Genomic DNA, 22949 nt, shown 5'->3' on the forward strand with positions numbered 1-22949 from the left:
CTGCTGCGTTCCGCCCACAAAATATACAGTCAATTCACTTTACAGCATATTCTGTGAAGCGCTTTGAGACGACTCGAAGACGCGATAAGGCGCTATATCAAATCCAAGTATTATTATTACTATTATCACGTCCTCACGACCTCGTGAGGCACTTCACAGGAATTAGGGGAAAATGCAGCGACTGGATTTATAGGTGAACGCAGCAGCCAATTTGTGCACAGCAACGTCCCAAAACAGCCATGACCAATTTTATCTGGGGATTGTCAGTCAGGACCTCCCTCACTTTTTCAATACAGTAAAACTTGCATTCATCTTATCTTTATAAGTCGTACAATCGCCTTAGGCTTACATGCACCCAAGTCCCATTCAGTTTCCTACCAGAAAACACTTAGATTTCTTTGCATTACTCGTATAAATCGGAAAACGGATAAATTGTAACGGTTTCTTGGTCCCAAATACATCCTAAATCCCCTTCAAATCTTCTGCAAGCTTGTAACGCTGCCACCACACCAGATTAATTGAAGTACGCACGAGCAGTGTTCCGCTTGAAACAGGCGCGGGAAACAAAGTCTTGACACGTTACCGCGTGCAAAATTACTGGCTTCAGTGATGAAGTACAGTGTGCGCAGTACAGTGAAACAAGCACGGAAAACGAGGTAATTGTTTGCTGTTATTATGTGTTCAGTCGTAAAAAATCCCAATTTATACAAGCTTGCCCGTAAGTCATATTAAATGTTATGGTCCTGACTGATATGACATGAGAGTTTTACTGCATATGAGTTTCTTATTCATATTTCCCAAATATTCTGCGCTAAAACACTTGAGCAATAACTTACATGTATATAGTGTCCTTCACACAATAACAAATTACATTTGTATAGCGCACGTTTGCACACCACAAGGTGCTCGACGGTCAAGGATTTTGACATTAGCTCGAGGATTGAGATCAGGAGGGCAGGGAGAGCAGCAGTAAAAGTGACTGAAGGTGAGGATGGATGACATCTCGGAGCAATGCACCACGGTGCGCTTGGGCGCCCGCGCAGCAAGAGAATAGGGGGAGGCAGTTGAAGATGAAGGCCACAATTTGCGTTGACATAGCGACCCTGACCTTGACCGGTCGCGTCTCCGAGCGAGGGAGGACCCAAGGTGGCTTTTAAAGATGGAGGCGGGGGGATTGCAGGGCGAGTTCCAGAGGTTAGGGGTGTAGTGACTGAAGGTCACTGTGGGGGGAGGGGGGGGGGGCCTGAGAGGCGAGGGATGGGCAGCGCTCAGGGGTCAGCTGAGACCACTGTGGCCAACCCAACTGTCCTGAGCATCAGGGCGATGGCCAAACCAAACCACCCGCCCCTTCTCCTTCCTCCCCTCACTGTCAGCGAGGGTGACCTTTAGCACAGGAGGACGGGCTCCGGGTCCTGCTGTTTCCGGGTGGGAGGGAGGGAGGAGGAGGAGGAGGAGGAGTGGCAGTGGTGTGGAGTTGGGAGGTGAGGTGAGGGGCAGAGAGTGACCACAGGTCCCTCCTCGGGCACTGATCAGCTGCTCAGGTTTGGAACGTTCGGCCCTTTGTGACGCCGCACCATTGTGACGCCCCACCACTGTGACGTTCACACCACTGTGACGTTCACACCATTGTGACGTTCACACCCACTGTGACGCCCCGACATTTGCTACACTGTGTGTCGGGGGCTGCGGCGTTCCAAAGGGCATTCCCCGGGATTCCCCCCTCTCTCCAGCAGTGCCTCCCCCTCCCCTCCACTTACTTACCCCCACAGCTGACATCAAACACCCCCGAACCCCTTCCCCCCCACACCAAAAAAAAAGATGACACCTACACCTGTTCGCCGACACTTCTATTCCCGATCCAAAACTTTGACCGTCAAACACTCGTTGTTTCAGTCATCTGCTTTCTCTTCCTATTTATCACTCAATTCAGCAGTGAGGGCTTTTGTTTGTGTGTGTGTGTTGTGTGTGTGTGTGTGTGTGTGTCTGTTTGTGGGTGTCTTGTGTGTGTGTGTGTACCTCCAGAAGCGATCCTCTAGAGAACTTACCGTTGAGAGGCTGTTTTATTTTATTTTATTTTAGGAGTTTATTTAATACAGTAATATGTGGGGGACTACATTTTTTGAGGGACTCGCGTTTACAGACGTATCTTTGTAACAGACAGTCTTTAGGGTAAAAGAATCGGTAACTAAACAGCAATTTCCCTTTGGAAATGGAACAAAGGCGAGTGCGAGTTCTCTCTCAAGTCAGTGGTGCAAAAGTCAAAGTGCATTGAAAGCTGATTGAATGCTTAAAGGGACACTCCACTGTCGATGTGTTTTCAAAAAGGAAACTCGTCATAATCAATTTTAAATTAATAATAGTCCTTGCATCTGATGTAGCTGTTTTCACGTCTTCCAGACGTCTCAAAGCGCTTCACAGAATATACTGTAAAGTGAATTGACTGTATGTATATTTGTGGGCGAAACGCGGCAGCCAATTGCGTCCAGCGGTGTCCTACAAACAGTCGTGGCTTGAGTGACCAAATTATTATTGGTTTTTTTTCTTGAGCGATTATTATCGGGTGTGTGGGGGTAAGGAAACTTGCCCCAAGGTTTCGCCTCTGCCGAGAATCGAACCCAGGTCTATTCGCTTGCGCTTGCGTTCAGTGCCCTAACTACTGAACTACAGGACATCAACAATGCATTCAGACTTTCTGGTCTAAAATTTAAGAAAAGTAAAAAATACTAATCAGAAAAGAGTGCTTTACTAATAATATTAATAATAAAGATTGCATGTGATACCCCGCTTTTCACATTGGGAGGGTGACTCAAAGGTTATTACTGTAAACGTGGTGACTATTATGTAGGCAAACATATTCATTAACTGGTTATTTTATATTAAATATAAAGAGAGAGAGTTTGATAAATCTACCACAGAATGAGCTTTGTCACCTCAAACCACTGCCTCTGTCTTTCAGCTAAATGATCTGTGATGGACAATTACACGGTATTAAAGATGATAGGTGAGGGCTCATTCGGGAGAGCTCTTTTGGTGCAGCCTCACAATGACAGCCAGCAGTGTGTGATGAAGGAAATTCATCTTTCCAAGGTAATTTAAATGCATTGATTCCTTTGTTTGCAAGATTTATTGCTGTATTTATTCATCCTGTTATACAATGATACAACTTTGAAAGAAGCCATTCAGCCCAACTTATCCGTACCGATGTTTATACTCCCCATGAGTACTATCCTCCTTTTGGGTGGGGGGGTAGGTAAGTGGGGTCTCCTTTGAGCTGAAGGCTCCAAGGGGATATGCTTGGCAACGGAGTGTGAGCTCAAAGTCCCGACAGGGCTTGAACCCACCACCTTCTGACACAGAAGCGAGAGTGCGTCAGCTGATCCAGGTTGACACTGAAGCACTCTCAGCCTCATCAATTGTTGGTCCCTGGCATTCTGATGGATGTCATATCCCAATTGCTGCCACCAATGGCAAACCTGCCGTATGTGTGTATGTGATTGAGTGAGATTAAAGATCAAGTGTCCATTTTAAATAATGTCCAAGTTTAATAAGGAATGACTGTCATTATTTTAACAAGTCTTCGGGATTAATGAGCGGATGGTGCTGCCAGTTTATTTTTAACCTGAAGATGACTTCTACGTTTAGGATCCTCGCGGAATACAGAAATCAAGGCAGGAAGCCATTCTCCTTGCTAAAATGAAGCATCCGAACATAGTTGCGTTCAAAGAGGCATTTGAAGGTAATTGTAAAGTTCACCTCTACCCGCAGTAATTTTTGATGCAATGTTGATCTTTACCTTTGTCTACCTCTTCAGCAAAGAAAATGTTAAAGGGAAGAAATCTTTTTATTATATTTCTTTTCTAAGTGCAGTGACCTTGACTATATAATAGATAGGGAATCAACTCAGGATTGTCACTGGAGGAATGGGTGGGGGAGGTTAGAAGAAACTTTTTCCCACATAGGTTTATTAGATTGTAGAATATTAGAATGTGAGATGTATTGTCACAGTTGGGTATTGAGTCTGAGCCTGTAACATTTAAAAGGAAAAATGGATAAACATTTCAAGAGGAAGAATATAAAAAAGTGTAATAAAAGAACAAAAATAATAATAATCCTTATATTTGCTATAAAGCCTTTCGTAGCAGTAGGACATCCCTGTGAAGTGCTTTGAGACATCTCAAAGACATGATAAGGCGCTATATCAAATGACAGGATTATTATTTTATAGAGCACTTTACAGGATATGCTGTACAGTGACTGTGTTGTGTGGGTGAACGCACAGTCAATGTGCGCATAACAATGTTCCACAAGCAGCCATGGAGGATTAGCTGGGGGATTGCTAGCCGGGACACCGGGACAAAATCCCTTCTCTTTTCATATAATGCCACAGAATCTTTAACAATCACCTGAACAGGCAGATGGAACTCAATTTAACCTCTCATCTGAAGGAAAATGGAATGGGATTAATTGTTAGCTCCTGTGGATGTTCTTCCAGCTCATTAGGCCCCTTCTATCCTGTAATTTCTATGATATATGTGTTTTCTAAGATTACCTATTTATAAACAAACATTATTAATATTATTATTAATATTGCTACACTTGGTGAATTTCATCCTTCCATGATGTCTCAAAGCGCTTCACGGGTACTTCCTCTCGACGTGAAAGGCGCTATAGAAATGTAATTTATTGTTGTAGTGTCAAATGATTTAAGAAGAGATTGAAGCAGCTTTTCCCTCTTCTAAAAAACCTGTGTCTAAATATTATTTTTACTATCTTAACTATATCATTAGGGTTCAGCTTTTCTGTACCCTCTGTATCCTGTAGCAAGAGTTTTTGTTTACCGTCACAATTCTGTACTTGATTTGTCAGCCAGGCTCAGTTGGTACCATTTGAATTCATGGGTATGATTTATTTCTGCACATTTGACCTTGAAGGGATGTTACTCTTATTTTGTAGCTGACAGTCACCTGTATATAGTCATGGAATATTGTGATGGTGGAGACCTCATGCAAAACCTGCTGCGTCAAAAGAAGAAATTATTCCCAGAGGAGATGGTATGTTTCCTCACGTTATAACTGGGTAAATTTTACATAATTTCTTAATTAAGAAATCCGATTGGAGACTGCTTCCAGTAACTGGAAACACTTCCCATAAATCACCCCAATTGAATTGCAGTAGCATTCACGGGTTTCAATATCAGACTTCCGGATTTCTTAATTAAGAAATACATTACAGCAAAATAGACCCCACTGATGCTCCTTAACCTTGCTGATTGTATTTCAGACAGCAATAATAATCCTTACATTTGATATAGTGCCTTATCACCTCATTGAGACATCTCAAAGAGCTTCACAGAATGTATTGTAAAATGGATTGACTGGGTATTTTGTGGGCGAGATGGAAAGTAAGATAGTTTCATCAATAATAGACTGGATTCAAACCAGATGCAAAAAATGAAATGACTGATCTTTAGTCTTAGAAGAGCCCAGCAGTAAACTGGTTTCCTTCCCCATTACACCCTTCCAAATGCCTCTATCAAGAATGGTTTGAGCCAGCTGTGTCTGAAAGATGTGAGGGTGACCTTAAAGTTGTGGAGGTGGGCAACTTGCATTGAGAGTTGTTTTTAAGAAACTGTTGATGTGTCTTCCTTCACTCCTCTCTTAAAGGTATTTGGTTGTAGAGTTCAGCTCCAATTGTAGCGCCCTGACAACTGTACTGTTAAATTCATCTCAATGAAGGCGGTGATCAATCCTAGTCTGTGGTTAGATTTCCCGCTGGGCATCCCTACTATAAAACTGACGGAATGCATGTTTGTTTTTTTTGGCAGGTGCTTAATCTCTTCATACAAATCTGCCTTGGCATGAAGCACATACATGATAGACGGGTTTTGCACCGAGATATCAAATCCAAGGTAAGAGTTCCTCCTCCTACACTGAGTGAAAAATGGTATAAACCTGTGGGTTAGACTGATCATATTTTATAATTTCAATTCCAACTCTATTTATAATGTGGTGGTTGTGGGAGGAGTGGTGGGAGCTGTAAAACAAGATCCTGCAATGTCTGCCTCAATCCCTCTGCCTCGACCCCTCTTTATCTATCTTTAAAACCCATTTTAAGACCCACCTCTTTGACTGTGTCAATGGTCACCTCCCCCAACCCCTCCTCTCGTGCTTGGGGTCCAATCCTGACAATAAGCAGCACTTCAAGACACTATTCTGGGTGAAAAGTGCCATATAAATTGTTGTTATAATGGCTCACATTGTAGTGCAGCTGCTGGCACCACATTCGGGATGTCAAGATCACCATTGATGTCCCTGATTCTCACCGTGCATTTCTTAATGTGCACAAAATGCAGGCTGATCAATCCGCTCATCCACCTTCAATGGTTTCTCTTCAATGGCTTCAACTACATGTCTTCGGTGGAAGCCGGCCTAATAATAATTCATAATAATAATGATCCTTGCATTTGATGTAGCGCCTTATCACGTCTTTGAGACTTCTCAAAGTGCTTCATGGAATATACTGTAAAGAGAATTGACTGTATTATTTGTGGGCAAAGTGCGGCAGCCAATTGTGCACAGCAGTGTCCCACAAACAGTTGTGGATTGAGTGACCAATTCATTTTTTTGAACAAATTATTACCCGCGGAAAAGTGATCCACCAATTGACTAACAACTGGTTCCTGCTTACTGCTAGGTAAACAGAGGGGTGTAAGGAAACTTGCCCAACATTTCGTCCTGCGGGGATTCAAACCCAGATCCACCCGCTTGCAAGATTTTTACTAGTCCAATTTACAGGCCTTTTGTTTCAAATTAAATTTTTACAAGCCTGTATCTGAAATCCTTTTGCAATCTAGAGGAGAAGGATATTCAATCCATAGATGCATATAGGTAATAGAAGATTGTTTGAATAACTGAGAAAATAATACAATAATTCAGCACTCGAAGATACTGAAAATTAACTTTCCAATTCACAAAAAGGTTTAGTTGTTTTTGGTAAACTTTGAAGGATGTCCTCCTGACATGAAAGGCATGTCAATTGTAATTTATGGTTGCTGTTATTTCTAGGTTGTTTATTTATTTGCGATGCAAATGCTGTAGTTACATTTGCACATGTATTCGCTCAGTGGTGTGTACTTGAGTGTGTTTGGCTGGGTCCATGTGTATACTGAATTAATTCTGAGCAAGAATAGTAATGCTGCACACAGTCAGCACATCTCAAGACCTATTGAAATATAACATCCTTAGAACAGATTAGACTTGTGTGTTATTCATCCTTGAGAACATATAATAATAATAATAGTCCTCGCATTTGATGTAGTACCTTATCACGTAATTACAACGTCTCAAAGCACTTCACAGAATGTATTGTAAAGTGGATTGATTGTATTTTGTGGGCGAAACACAGTAAATCCAATTTACAATATATTTTGTATACAATATATTCTAACAATATATTCTAACATCTGTAATTCCCACATGGCCTTTTGCTCCATGTGTCTCTGGATCTTTGTTCACCGCTTGGCTTCATAAAAAAGGACTGCGGCCCTCGAGGAAAATATTAGCAAGTAGGTCTGCTCTAATGTAACATGTAGATCCAGATGGTGCATTTTCAACCTCCTTCTGTGCCTTTGATGTATTGTGGCAAAAAGCAACAGAAATCCGGCTCACTTGATCAAACTGTTTGGAGTGATTTGAATAGTGGTAATGTCGTTTTTATTTTGTTCCCTGATGAAGGATATATACTCCCTGCATGTTATAATCATTTTACAATTTATTTTTAACATCTATTCCCAGAACACAATCATTCTGCAATGCTACTTAATTTTCATAATTGAAAATGCACAACATGTGTCTTTTATGTGCATAACTGATTTGGTTTTAAAAGCTGAACTCTTTGTTCGTTAATGGTTAATTTGATGAAGTAAGATAATATGCATGATTACTTAATAATTATGGAGTTTGAGGTCTGCTGGCATCTAACATTTTATCTGTTTAATTTTAGAATATATTCTTCACAAAAACCGGAGTGGTAAAATTGGGAGACTTTGGATCTGCATGTCTTTTGAACGAGTAAGGTTATTAATCTTTGCGCTAAACAAATTTGTACGTTGAGCTTTCTTTTGGAAAAAAAAGCTCTTAATATATTATTACTTTTACTATTATTACTATATACTGTTGTGCATGATTTGAATTGTTTTCAGATATCAATATGTTCCACTGAATGGATGATTTTTTTGTTGCCTGCAGTCCAATGGCGTTTGCTTGTACTTATGTGGGAACACCTTACTATGTGTCTCCAGAGATCTGGGAGAGCAAGCCTTACAATAACAAAAGGTAGGAATTCCAGTGAAGCATTAATGGACTGTGGATCTGAATAGAAACTTTCTGGGTCATCATCAAACAATGTCACACTTTCTGCATTGTGCAACAAAGACCCAATAATAAACCCGTGGAACAGGCTCCCTAGGGAGACTGTTGAAGCAGGAAATGTTGTTTGTTTCAAACACAGATTAGATAGATTTCTTTTAGGAAATAACATTATGGGATGCAGTACATAGGTAGTTTGGGACATATGTGCAACCGCCAGGAAGGTGGAAGACGAACTAGATGGACCTTGGTCTGTTTCTCATCTGGCATTTCTTATGTTCTTATTGTGTTATCACACTTTTAAGAATTCTACGTAAAGCATGAGATTGGTGCAAGTATCTAGGTTTGAGTCAAGCTATTTATTTAATTTCTATTAATACAGGAGACCACCATTGTAGCGCACTTTGCTATAGTGCTGCCTCACCTCTAATGCAGGTTGACTGCCGATGTTTGCTAAGTGAAAACTTGCGGAGCAGACTGTTTTAAACACATTGCAAAGGAATTAGACTGGAAACAAAACATAACACGCGCTCAATTTAGTAGTTAGACATAAGCCTTGGGTAATTTGCCCAGTGGTCATTTTCTTAATATTCACCCTACCCATAAATGTGCCTATTAGACGTGAAAACAGCTATATCAAATGCAAAGATTATTATTTTTATCAAGGTTATTATTATTATTAAGATTTGCCATGAAAATTTTGGAGCAGTAAAATGAGTGGATTTCCATTAAAGAGGAATAGACTTTTATTGCGTGTTTTGTGAACCTCCAAATGGTTTGTACCAGTACAACCGCGGAGAGCGGTTTGTATTAGGATTGTGCTGCAGTCAGATTGAGATGATCATTGTTTAATTCAATAGGCACAGCCACCTAACTAACTGCCAAATAAATACTGTAGAAACCACCTTTCTGTGCTTCTTTCAGTGATGTTTGGGCCCTGGGATGTGTCTTGTATGAACTCTGCACTCTGCGACATCCTGTAAGTAATATCAATTGACCATAATGTGCAGTATTGATGTTACATTTATTACTGTTGTGGAGTCCTGTAGCTCAGTAGTTAGAGCACTCGCCTCGCAAGTGAGAGACCTGGGTTCTATTCCCAGCTGGGCAAAATATAGGGTAAGTTTCCTTACTCCACACGCCTCTATTTACCTAGCTGTCAGTAGGAGCCTGGTTGTTAGTCGATTGGAGGATCGCTTTTCTGGGGATAATAATCCTAAATAAAACAATAATAATTTGGTCACTTAATCCACGACTGTTTGTGAGACACTGCTGTGCGCAATTGACTGCTGCGTTTCGCCCACAATTATACAGTCAATTCACTTTACAGTATATTCTGTGAAGCGCTTTGAGACGTCTCGAAGACGTGAAAACAGCTATATCGAATGCAAAGATTATTATTTTTATATTTTTACATGTTTTATGATACAGTTAGGGATTGTGGTCTGAGTGAAGCATTCTCCTGTCTCAGTCAGCCTTTTGACCTCTATTTCAAAAACAATGTTGAATTATAATGGTAACGATCAGAATTATAATCAGTCATTGTTGCTGCACACAGAGTGAAGCTCTGTTCTATGATGGCTCGACTCTGCTGGATGTTCTATAAGGAAGCAGGTCATGATTTGCACGGTTGAGACGATCCAGATTTCTGAAAGACAATGTACACAGCCATATGGCTAGGCAGAGCAGATGGTACATAAAGAACCTGAAGTCCTTAGTGGTTTCTAGAGTATCATTTTGACAAAGCCTGGGTAATTGGTGGATCACAGTGAATTTGCCTCCACAGGTTCAGTGTAAGTGGATAACTCCCAAAGATGGTCAGGGTTATGAATGAAGCATAAGCACTTTACGACAGCCTCCCAACGTGAAACACAGTCTATAAATATTAATTGTATTGTGTGATGTTTGTTCCACAATTTAACTGCAGAAAGCAGTTTGTATCAGGATTGTAGGCTGTTGGTGAAATAAATATTCAGTCAGTTTCATGGCAAGCTCCACAGCTGCATTATAAAAACTAATGATCCTTGCATTTGATATGGAGCCTTTTCACATTTGGAGGATGCCTCAAAGTGCTTAACTGGATTCACTATAAAGTGCAGTGACTGTATTTTGCAAGCAAACACTGCAGAAAATTTATATCAAGCTACACAGTTTCCATATTACTAAACCCTTTCATAATCTTGAACACCTCTATCAAATCTCCTCCACACAAGCCCCCACCCCTCCTATTCCATTTTTCTTTTCCCCTCTCCCTCATTTAGGCATCAAGTTCTTTTCTGATTTATGTTTGACCAACTAAAACCACTAAACATTATTTTTTTCTAATCTTCGCAGTTCCAGTCCAACAGCTGGAAGAATCTCATCATGAAGGTCTGCAAAGGGTCGTACCTTCCAGTCCCAAATCATTACTCGTTTGAGCTCCAATATATCATAAAACAGATGTTCAAAAGAAACCCGAAGGATCGACCCTCTGTCAACACCATCCTTGCTCGACGCTACTTTGCTAAGCTTATCAGCAACTTTTTATCCCCAGAGGTGAGATGGGACTCAAGTACTCGTTTTCCTGTCCTAAATATTGAATTAAACATCTTAAAGCATCTCTTAAGAGATGTTTTCTCTTAAAAGAGCCATCATAGATACAATGGGCCAAATGGCCTTCTTCTGTGCTGTAAATTTCTATGGTTTTATGAATTTTATGATTTTTTAAGATGATGATTTTTTCCTTCTCTTCATCCGCGCCCCCCCCCCATACATGTCCGCAGGTGCCAATCATCTGCCTCAAGTCACTGTTATACATATTAGTGCCACAACTGGCACTCAACTTGTGTTAATAATAATAATTGATCCTTGCATTTGGTATCACACATTTTACATCAGGAGGAAGTCTCAAGTGCTTCACAGGATATACTGCAAAATGAGGTGACTGTATGTTTTGTAGGCAAATGCATCAGCCAATTTGCAAACATCAGCCAATAGTCACCCCAACTCTCACTGCTGCCCCTGTGATAACTCATCACAGACCAGGATTTGAACCTGCAACTTCTGCTGTGTATGACTCTGCAGACACCAGGCAGTGTCTTTACCCACTAGGCCATCGGGAAGGTGAGAGGCTCATAATAATTATCCTTGCATTTGATATAGTGCCTCGTAACATCATCAACACAACTTGCATTTATATAGTGACCCTCACACAGGGTAACGTCCCAGAACGCTTGACAGGGACGGAGCAACACGCTGAGCCGGGGGAGGATTTTAAGCAAGTACTTGTTTGTTGCAGATGATGAGGAAGGAATTTAGTGAAGAAATGACCAAAAAGAAGAGACCGGGGCAACCGAAAGCCAAGATCGTGCTGCCCAAAGGTATTGAGGCTCGTGAGAATAATTCTCGGGAAGCAACAATGAACATTCTGATGGACAAGTTGTGCAATGAGTCTGTGTGCACTGAGTGTACTCTTAATCTGTTTCAGACCGTGCCCCGGATGTTAAAAAAAACGCTCCCACTAGAGCCAAAGCAGGCCCACTCGAAGTACCAAGTGAAAATAATCAGCCGGTCTCTGTGAGTTGCTGGGAAAAATACTCTGATATTGAGAACTGATATTGATAAGACCAGAAAAGCTAGATCCAAATGTATGAATCTCCCCATTTGCTCGTTTGTTAACTATCTTAAATTGTTGCCCTCTAGTCATTGACTCATTGTCCTGTGCTAAGTTTACTCATCTTGGTCAGTGGAGTGGGGATAGGGGGAAGGCTTTGATGTGTAAAGTTTTCCAACATAATAATAATATATGCTGAACCAACAGTTTGAGCACATTCGTTATGGTTATGGCAGTTCCCTGAGTCTTTGTGTGCTCTTAGCAGCCACTAGTCACTGGAGCAGAGAGCCTAGCAGAGTGAGGAGAGAACTAAGTGAGACTTCTGTTAAAGAATTTGGTGAGAATGGGAATTCTTGAGCCAGCGAGAACAAGAGAGCAAGGGAGAACTCTTTCTTTTAGGAAAAGAGCGGGAATTCTTTCTTGAGGGTCAGAGAACTTTTAAAGTAAACAGATAAACAATTCGAATTGCCAAGCGTTAGGGATTAGTTAATTGAGGTGGAACAGAGTGAGGCTTCCGTTAAGGAATTTGGTGAGAGTGGGAATTCAGTGTAGAGGGGGAAAGCGGTGCAAAAATAAATAAACAATAATATAAATTTTTTTGGAATATGGCAGGACTGCTGAAGACACAGTGCATGCTCATCCTGTGCCATGTGGGAACTCCAGGACACTGTCCTGGACAACTACTTGTGTAGAAAGTGCCTCCGGCTGGGTTTCTGAGCTCGTGAAGAGGCTGGTGTCACTACACAGCATATGTAAAGTTGAAGATTTCATGGATCAAACGTTTTAGGAGATGGTCACCCCACAGCTACAGAGCGTTTAGAAGGAGAGTGAATGGGTGGCCACCCGGTATGGTAGAAAGAGGAGACGGGCAGTGCAGAAATCCTCTGAGAGTGTGGCGCTCACAAACCGTTTTTCTGTGCTGAATACCTGTGAGGGTGACGGCACCTCTGGGGGGTCCAGTCAAAAGCAAATCAATGCACAGGGGCACACAGGGCAGAGTATCACCGCACAGGGTGAAACAGGGAAGAGTGCCAGAGGGAAGAGTTGTCGTTGGGGACTCAACAGTCAGGGGGATAGACAGGCGTTTTTGCAACCGCAGAAGTAAGTCTCACATGGTGTGTTGCCACCCTGGTGCCAGGGTAGAAGGTGTCATGGAACGGTTGCAAAACATTCTGTGGGGGGAAGGGGAACAGCCAGAAGCTGTGGTCCATATTGGAATCCATGATGCAGGAAAAAAAAGGGTTTAGATCCTACAGGCAGGGAATCAGAAGCTAGAGAGAAGGCTAAAAGCAGGACCTCAAATGTAGTAATCTCTGTATTACTCCCAGTGCTACTTACAAGCGTGTATAGGAACAGCAGGATAAAACACGTTAATGCATGACTGAAGAAATGGTGCAGAAAGGAGGGCTTCAGATTCCTGAAACATTGGGACCTGTACAAGGTGGATGGGTTACACCTGAACAGGGCTGGGACCAATGTCCTTGCAATGAGATTAACTGGAGCTGCAGGGAAGGATTTAAACTAATTATGATGGGGGAAGGGAACCAGGAAGTAGCATCAGAGCGGAGAAGCAAAATACATAGAGGACTGGGAGAGATGAACAACAATGCAATAAAGTGTAGTTCAGAAAGAGGAGGGATCAGACCGGGGAGAAAAGCAAAACAGACTAAGTTGGTCTTGGAGTGCAGATGCGTAAATGCACGGAGTGTGACAAATAAGGTTGGTGAGCTGCGGCTCAAGTTACCACATGAGGTTATGATTTAGTGGCAATAACGGAGACCTGGCTCAAACAAGGGCAGGAATGGGAGCTGAATATTCCAGGCTACAATGTATTCAGGAGGGATAGGGAAGGAAAAAAAAGGAGGGTTGTGGCAGTATTAATCGAGACACGATTACAGCCCTGGAAAGGGACGATGTGCTAGAGGGTTCAAAAACAGAATCTATTTGGTTAGAGTTAAGGAGCAGAAAATGAGTTGTTATGCTGTTAAGTGTATGCTATAGACCACCAAATAGTGGGAAGGAGATGGATGAGCAAATCTGCAAGCAAATTTCAGAAAAATGTAAAACCAATAGAGTAGTGATAATGGGGGATTTCAATTGTCCTAACATAGACTGGGGAAAAACAATATAAAGGGCAAGGTCGGGGAAGAATTCCTGAAATGTGTGCAGGATAAGTTTCTGGATCAGTATATTTCCAGCCCAAAGAGTAAGGAAGCATTGCTGGATCTAGTTCTGAGGAATGAAGTGGGGCAAATGGAGCAGTTTCAGTGGGAGAGCTTCTGGATAACAGTAACCCCAGCATCAATAGGTTTAGAGTATTTATGGAAAGGGACAAGGGGTAATCAAAGGTGAAGATACTCAACTGAAAGAAGGCTAATTTCACTGAGTTGGAAAGAGACCTAGCCAGGAAAGATTGGTAGGTAGAACGGTAAACAAGCAAAGGGAAGCCTGCAAGAGGGAGATAGTTTGGGGACAGAAGAAATACATTCCCACAAAGGGAAAAGGTAGAGCATCCGAAGCTCCCTGGATGACTAAAGAAATTGGGATTAAAATGAAACAGAAAAAGGAGGCTTATGATAAATGTCAGGTCCAAAATACAGAAGATAATCAAACAGAATATAGAAAGTACAGAGGAGAACTGAAAAAGGAAATAAGAGGGGCAAAGAGATTGTATGAGAAAAGATTAGCGGGTGACATAAAAGGAACCCTAAGGTATTTTATAAGTATATAAAGAATAAACAGTTAGTCAAAGAAAGGGTGGGGCCGATTAGGGACCAAAAACTAAATCATCTTGTGGAGGCAGAGGGCATGGCTGACGTACTGAATGATGACTTTGTATCTGTCTAAACAAAAGAAGAGGATGCAGCTAATGCCACAGTATTGGAGGAGAGGGGAGAGAAATTGCATAAGCTAAAAATAAACCCAGAGGAGGTACTAAAAAGGTTGACGGTGCTCAAGGTAGATAAGTCACCCGGTGCGGACGGGATGCATTCTAGGTTACTGAGGGAAGTAAGGGTGGAAATAGCGGAGGCAATTTCACAATCTCTCAATCCTCCTTGGACATCAATGTGGTGCCAGACGACTGGAGGGTTGCAAATGTTACTCCCCTGTACAAAAAGGGGCAGAAGGATAAACCCGGGAACTACAGGCCAGTCAGCCTAACGTCGGTAGTGAGGAAACTTCTAGAGACTATAATCCAGAACAAAATCTTCACTTAGAAAAATATGGGTTAATAAAGGACACCCAACACAGATTTGCTAAAGGCAAATCGTGTCTTAACAAACCTGATAGAGTTTTTTGAGGAAGTAATGGAGAGGGTGGATGAAGGTAGTGCAGTTGATGTAGTTTATATGAATTTCAAAAGGTGTTTGATAAAGTACCACATAAGAGATTTGTCAGCAAAATATAAGCCCACGGTATTAAAGAGACAGTGGCTGCATGGATACAGAAACAGGCTGGAGACAGAAAGCAGAGAGTAGTGGTGAACGATTGTTTTTCTGACTGGAGGATAGTGTGCAGTGGTGTCCCCCAAGGCATTAGGGTATTAGGCCCACTGCTCTTTTTATTCTATATAAATTACTTGGGTATAGGGAGCACAATTTCCAAGTTTGCAGATGATACAAAGCTAGGAAAAGTAGTAAACGGTGAGGAGGACAGTAACAGACTGCAGGAAGACTTAGACAGACTGTTAAATGGGCAGACATGTGGCAGATGAAATATAATGCGGAGAAATGCGAATTCATGCATTTTGGGAGGAAGAATGAGGGGAGGCAATGTAAGCGAGATGGTACAATCTTAAAGGGGGTTCAGGAGCAGAGAGACCTGGGGGTTCACATAAGCAAATCTTTGAAGGTGGCAGGAGAGGTAGATAAAGCTGTTTAAAAAAGCATACGGGATCCTTGGCTTTAAAAATAGGGGCATAGAATACAAATCAGGATGGTACCAGGCATGAGGGACTTGAGTTATGTGGAGAGATTAGAGAAGCTAGGATTGTTCTACTTGGGGCTGAGAAGGTTAAGGGGCGATTTAATAGAGCTGTTCAAAATTATGAGGGGATTTGTCAGAAATGCACTGGAGGGTAGGTTGGTAACCAGAGGGCACAAGTTTAAGATAGTTGTCAAAAGGATCAGAGGGGAGATGAGAAGAAATTTTTTTCACCCAGCGAGTTGTTCGGATCTGGAATGCACTGCCTGAAACAGTGGTGGAAACAGATTAGATAACAACTTTCAAGAGCGATGTGGATAGATATTTGGGGAGGACAAATTTGCAGGGCTATGGGGAGAGAGCAGGTGAGTGGGATTAATTTGGATAGTTCTTTCAATGAGCCGACATGCGCACAGTGGGCTGAATGGCCTCCTTCTGTGCTATATCATTCTTGTATCCACTCTGGAGATATCCATCTTCTTAACATTTGTACTAGACACATAGAGCCCCATTAATTCAGCATTAAAATGCTTACAAAGCATTGCTTTGGACTAAAGAGTTTTGAACAGAATACAAGCAAATAGTATTCAAACAAAATTGCAGGTAGAAGTATTAAACTAGTTTTTCTTGTCAATTGCCGTGAGTCACTTTTGAATCCTTGCCGTTTTAAGGAAATTGTGGAAGCTTCTCCCAATATAACTAAGTGGAATTCAACTGAAGGGGAAAATGTGGCTAAGAGTTTAGCTCAAAAACCGTTGGAACAGACAGTTTCTCAAATGGAAGGTAAAATATTTATTTTGTTATGAAGTTAGATTAGGTGTCAACATGTCTCGCCTCTGTGTCAGAATGTTGTGGGTTCAAACTCCACGTAGGGATTTAGAACCTTTATAATTTATGGTGACACAGCAATGCAGTGCTTGTTGGAGCAATATATGTAATTGTGTTTTATTATATTTTATGTAAATAAAATAAAACACAATTAAGTATAATCAGCTCTGTATTATCGGAGGTGTCATCCTTTGGATGAGACTTTAAACCGAGGTCCTGTCTGCCTGTTCAGGTGGACATCAAAGATCCCATGGCACTTTTCAAAAAAAAAAAGAAGGGAGTTTCTCCCAGTGTCCAGCATACAATCTTCCAGATAAAATTAGTTGTTCACTTCATGGCTGTTTGTGGACTTTGCTGTGCACAAGTCCAAAGTCACTACACTTCACAGTAAAGACTGTGAAGCACTTTAAGATGTCTCGATGATGTGATAAAGCACTATATCAAGTGGAAGGATTATTATTGTTAGATTATTCACCAATTCAATATGTCAGTAAAATTGCTCTCAGCCGCTGTTTGGAACCAGCACAACATTCGCCTACAAAAATATGTATTCGCTACACTTTAGAGTGAGTCCTGTGAAGTACTCAGAGACATCTTTGTGATATTTAAAACGATGTATAAAATGCAATTATTATTATTTTATTAATTAGCACAATTGACAATCGTCTTGAATACAGCTGATTAGAGAAACCACTGAACTGTAACCATTGACTGAAAATATGCTGGTCAGCTAATATTGAGCTTGTTCTTATTGTGTTACCAGTCACGCCAAAGGGAGACCAGGTGATAATGTTCAAGGATTCTGCTCCTAACATTCACATGCGAAAACAATGGAAAGAAGGCCCTTCGAATACAGTTCTAAATGTGCTTGAAAATGCCCAACTGACCTCATCTGGCACTGCTTTCGAAGAAACAAAGAGTAAGGTTCACTGCTCTGTCTTCTCTCCCATGCAGTTTCCAAAGTGACTTGTTACAGTGTGAAAGACAAATTTGTTGTTGTTGTAAAGTGCTGTGATTGTCTCCTCTTCTGCTCACCCTCTCTGCTTGTCTAACTCATGCTTTCCGTGCACCTCCAGCCAACTCCAAGCCACAATCAGTGGCCGAACATTCACCAACTACCCCTTTAATCTCTCGACATTTACCCCCAACACCACCCTTCCATCTCCCTGCAACCTCAGTCTCCATCTGTCTTTAAATCTCGCCTGAAAACCTACCTTTTCGATTGTGTCTTCGGTCACCTCCACCCTCTTCCCTTTGCTCGGTATCTGACTCCGTCTTTGTAAAGCGCTCAGGAGTCATCCTACACGAAAGGCACTTCATGTAAGGGAATGTCTGAGCACTTACATAAATGCAAATTGTTGTTGATTGAGCTTGCAATCTTGACACTGACCTCATGGACTGTATGGACGTCCTCCTGATGTGAAAGGCTCTATACAAATGTAATTTGATGTTATTCTTGTATTAGGTGATCAAGTAACTATTTATGCTACAAATAAGCCACGGAAACTGTGGAATCCAGGACCTCCTGAAGCTGTGCTGAATTTTCTAAAGAATGCTAACCTCAGCTTGGCCTTTAAAACCTACTCCATTGATAAACCAGGTAAGGATCTTTTTTGTGTGTGTTTTTTTTAAAAAGTGTTCATCTCCATACCAGTGCTACTAATCATTTTTCTTGATAATGATAAGGTGATATACCAAATGCAAGGATTATTATTACAAGTCACCAATCTAGCAAGAGCTCCAACCTGCACTTCTCTGAAGTCTCATGAGCAACCAGTGACCAAGGGGATCTCCTTGGGAATGAGTTGAAATATCAGAGTTGAGTCATCCCCTGTTGCAAGTTTGGTAATCTGGTTCCTGAGTCAGATGGGTCCTTAGTAATCCGACACTGTTTACAGGGGACCAGCTAGCCTGGCTCATTGGTAGGCATACAGTGGCAAACTAGATCACAAGGGAGGTTTGGGGAAGAAGGCCCTTGAGCACTTAATCTAATCCTTCCAGAATTCCCAACATACCGTTACTTTCTCAGCCCCATTTAAAATATTGTACATCTCTGAGGTCCTCTCTGAGACCGAAGAGCTCCAGCTTATCTAATTGTTAACTCATAGCTCATTTCTTGAAGCATTGGGGGGGGGGGGGCAGAGATTCTTCACACTTGGCTCTTGTTAGCCCCACAAACCAAAGCTGTATGAGTCAGGAAGATCCTGGATAAGACATGCGATGGGGAAGTTTGCCAGACAGCTTACAATGGTAATGTTTGTGGTTTTAGCTGGTTAAACTCCATCAATATCTCCAATGTACACTCTGGGACCCCTTCGGCCTTTACCAAACTGATTAGGTAAGTGGGGTGCATTGTTCCAGAGAGAGAGAGAGAGAGAACGCAACTCCATTTACAGAAATTTCAATGCGTGTGTGGAATCCTGTGTGGTTTGGGCACTCTTAAACATGGCGATGGGTGACACGTGTCAGGCAAAAGCCATTCGAAGCATTCATTAACATTGTATGCATTTTACACAAAGGGAATGCTAAATTTGTGCCGTGTAATATAATAGGGTGTGATACACCAGAGACTGTAAACCCCATGGTTTGTAGATTGTAGGCTTCGGTGTAGGGTAATATGTGAGATTGTAATGCAAGGAAATGCACAAATCGACCACCAGGTGTAGCTAATGAGTTGTTTTTAAAACATTTTATATCATCCTTGAAAACATATGAGCTGTACTTTATTTAAATAATAATCCTTGCATTTGATGTAGCGCCTTATCATGTCTTCTAGACCTCTCGAAGCGCTTCACAGGATATACTGTAAAGTGAACTGACTGTGTGTTTTGTGGGCGAAACTGACTTATTTTTGAGCTGCTATTCTTCATATGCCTTATGAGCTGTTCACGTTCACAGACTTGTTCCTCGCATGTCACCAGGAATCATTTCAGTGGAATGTGTATTTACTGCACAATGATTATCAAGCATTCATCCAGTGTGCATGGTACAGAACTATAGCACTATGTAAATCAGTTGGAGAAGATCAGTTCTCACTCTCAGTGCTTCAAATGTGGATTTTTTTGTAAATTAGAGCTATTTAATTTTTGTTCCAACACTCTGCCTTATCTGGTGACTTGCCTTTTAAGTGTTCTGATCATTTTCACCTCTGGGATTTGGGTTTGGGCTACTCTGATGGTTTTAGGGGCCCTTACATGAATTATGTATGCACGGTATCAATCCAGCTTCCAGTGGTTTCAAATGGAGCACTACATCATCCATAATTTAATACCATTCACACTCAGAGAAGCCGCAACAATGACTGGCACGAGAAATAGAAAATCCACAAAACTACAACAGAGGTTCGGATAAAGAAGGCTCTTCATTCCATTTGATCTCTTCCTTCCAGAATATCAACACGTCAACAACAACAACTTGCATTTATATAGCACCCCTCACGTAGGGTAGCGACTCAGAGAGCTTACGTTATATTCATCGCTGCAATTTACTTTGTTAAACGGGTTCAGTGTCCTGGATAACGCATTGCCATCCTCTTTGCGCATTAAATCTTTGCACCAGCGAGGATTTGATATTGTACAATACTGCTCATTACTGAAGCAAAAATGCATTGGTAATCAGTCCAAAGTGATAGTCCTGAGTGAATGAGTTCCTAAGGCTAACATTCAGGGCAAGAAGGCAACTGTCATATTCTGTTTTTTCTTTCAAAGCCTCAGGAACGTATCTCATCGGACCACTGTCAGCTGACTCCACCAAGGCAGCTGATAATGTTGACGGTGAAATGGAAACTATTGAAGAGGATCCGGAGAGGCTGGAACCCAGATCTGATGATGAAGATACGTAAGTTTACAAGTGGCAATAAGCACGGTTGAACAGGAAAGTTTTCAGGCGGGACTTGAAAGAGGGGAGAGAGGGGGCGAGGTGATGGGATTGCGGGAGAGTGTTCCAGAGTTTTGGGGTTTAGTGGCTGAAAGCACAACCACTGATGGTGGGGTGGAGGGTGCGAGGGACGAGCAGGAGGCTGGTGCCAGTCGAGCGGAGGCGCTGAGTGGTGGATTGGGGAGTGAGGAGATCGGAGAGGTAGGGAGGTGCCAGAGAGTGAATGGATTTGAACACAAGCTTGAAGTTGATCCGTTCGGTGATGGGGAGCCAGTGGAGCCTGGGCCAGAACTGGTGAGATGTGGGTACAGAGTTTGGTTCGGTCAGTATGCGGGCAAAAGAGTTCTGAATGAGCTGGATTTTTTGAATAGCAGAGCTGGGGAGTGCGTTGGAGTGGCGAGGAGTGCGTTGGAGTAATCCAAGCGGGAGGTGACAAACACATGCACGAGGGTTTCGGTTGCATTTGGGGTAAAGTACAGTTGGAGGCGGGCAATGTGGCAGAGGTGGAAGAAGGCAGTCCTGGTCAGCGACTGGATGTGGGAGAGGAAGGACAGCTGAGGGTCAAACCGGACGCCTAGGTTGCACTCTGGTTTGGTGAGGTTAAAGGAAAAGGTACTTTAATCTGAAGTAGCTCTCCCACCCAGTGAACATTAATCTGGAGTAGCCCATCCACCCAGTGGAGTCCTCTAGCATATTGCTTAGCGGGCTTGCCTTAGAGCGAGAGGATCGATTGCTGGGCAGGGTGTAACCTCAGTTCACACACCTCTGTTTCCCGAGCAGTAAGTAGCAACTTGGTTGTTGAGTTGATTGGCTGATCGCTTTCCGGGGATAATTAGCCTTTCCCCCCAAAAAAATAAATGTGGTCACTTGATCCACAGCTGTTTATGGGACGCTGCTGTGTGCAATTGGCTGCCGCATTTCACCCCAAAAATACAGTCAATCCACTTTACAATATATTCCGTGAAGTACTAAACCTTATTACTGCATCAGAGTCTGGAGTCCACATCCAGTGCTTAAACAGTAACCAATCTTCTTTCCTCTAACTGTCGGATCATGTTTATGCTGAGGTCAGGGGAACAGACACTGCAGGAGCAAAACAAGAATAGTTGTACTGTCAAGCATTGTTAAGACATTAAATTTCTATTTTCAAATATATTTTTTAAAAATACAAAGATTAAAATTCAAAAAAAAATGTTTAAATGTACAATAATCTAAAATAATAACGTGTAGCTCAATGCATTTTTAAAGTATTTATATATGATAAACTGCTTTTATATATATATATATATATATATGTTGATCTGTTTCAATTGACAGTGAATTTGAGGATGACAGTGATCCAGACTGGGTGGAAGAACTGAAGAAAATGGTGGAAAATACTCTTTGAAGTCAAGAATGTGACTTAAACACCCAAAAATTGTTTTATTCATTGAATTTTACAATAACATCTTCAAGGAGATTGAAATGCAATAAGAAGACCTCATTTCCAAGAAAATAACATGGAGATATTCTTTAAAGAACTGTGAAAAATATAAAGCATTGATCGCATTTTCTATAATTTATATTTAATATTTAATCTTCTGAACTTTTTCAAATATTTTCAAATAAAGTGTGATACTGAAATGATGTATAAATGAAGATATGTGACTCTGCTCTGCTAACACTGTCGAATTATTGGGAGTGCGCTTTAACAACAATAATAATATAATAATAATCCCTCATTTTATAAAGCACCTTATCGGGTTGAGATGTTTTCAAAGTGCTTCACAGAATGTATTGTAAAGTGGACTGACTGTATTTTGTGGGCGAAAGGCAGCAGCCAAATGCACACAGCAATGAAAGACAAAGATTTTATATGGCACCTTTCATGTTGGGAGGACATCTCAAAGTCGTTAATAGTGTTGGATAGGTGTTCGAACTGGAGGTGAGAGCTGGGGAGAGTGGGGTGGGGAAAGTTGACTAAATGGGTGGTTAAAGAGGTATGCTTTGAGACGTGTCTTTAGTGAAGATGGGGGTGATAAGTTTGTGGAGACTGGAACGGGCTCAGATGGTCTATTTTCTGTTTTAACAACAGAGATGGGCTTCTTTCGAGCCAGGCATGGAGTGCCTTCCTGTCAGGCGGCAGAAACCAAGGTGGATATGAGAGATTTATTGTTGGGAAGATTGAGGGAACTAGATCGACAACTTGCACATATATAGCGCCCTTCACATGGGATGGCATCTCAGAGTGCTTATTATTGATGGATCATAGGGAAATTTTAACGTCTGGAAACTTGCAGTAACATTGTCCTAGCATTGTCATAGCAAAGCACCAAATTAGTTCTCAGTCACATCGGAGGTGGAGGGAATGGATAGAACTAAGT

The 22949-nt window shown here is 41.7% G+C and overlaps 1 protein-coding gene across 3 annotated transcripts; it reads left to right on the forward strand.

Moving 5' to 3' along the window:
* Nucleotides 1-1449: 1449 nt before the first annotated feature.
* On the forward strand, nucleotides 1450-22224 carry nek3 (NIMA related kinase 3). Of its 3 annotated transcripts, none has more exons than XM_007891211.2 (16): nucleotides 1450-1481; nucleotides 2957-3087; nucleotides 3643-3736; nucleotides 4954-5051; nucleotides 5825-5908; nucleotides 8002-8069; nucleotides 8247-8333; nucleotides 9291-9345; nucleotides 10701-10901; nucleotides 11644-11725; nucleotides 11833-11921; nucleotides 16554-16665; nucleotides 17474-17629; nucleotides 18176-18310; nucleotides 20418-20547; nucleotides 21904-22224. In XM_007891211.2, the coding sequence occupies exons 2-16, from the start codon at nucleotides 2971-2973 to the stop codon at nucleotides 21971-21973; spliced, it is 1578 nt and encodes a 525-aa protein (XP_007889402.1). In that variant the 5' UTR covers nucleotides 1450-1481; nucleotides 2957-2970; the 3' UTR covers nucleotides 21974-22224. The 3 variants fall into 3 exon arrangements, with proteins under 3 accessions (XP_007889402.1, XP_007889404.1, XP_007889403.1); XM_007891213.2 differs by having other exon boundaries at nucleotides 1456-1486; XM_007891212.2 differs by having other exon boundaries at nucleotides 1457-1541.
* Nucleotides 22225-22949: the final 725 nt, after the last annotated feature.

Source organism: Callorhinchus milii, unplaced genomic scaffold, assembly GCF_018977255.1.
Source record: "Callorhinchus milii isolate IMCB2004 unplaced genomic scaffold, IMCB_Cmil_1.0 Scaffold4, whole genome shotgun sequence".
Classification (NCBI taxonomy): domain Eukaryota; kingdom Metazoa; phylum Chordata; class Chondrichthyes; order Chimaeriformes; family Callorhinchidae; genus Callorhinchus; species Callorhinchus milii.

Bases quoted from the DNA above. Each gene is read 5' to 3' on its own strand.
- nek3 (XM_007891211.2), top strand. From the start codon at position 2,971: ATGGACAATTACACGGTATTAAAGATGATAGGTGAGGGCTCATTCGGG. The intron at 3,737-4,953 runs GTAATTGTAAAG...CTTATTTTGTAG, and splicing joins GTTCAAAGAGGCATTTGAAG to CTGACAGTCACCTGTATATA. The intron at 5,909-8,001 runs GTAAGAGTTCCT...GTTTAATTTTAG, and splicing joins ACCGAGATATCAAATCCAAG to AATATATTCTTCACAAAAAC.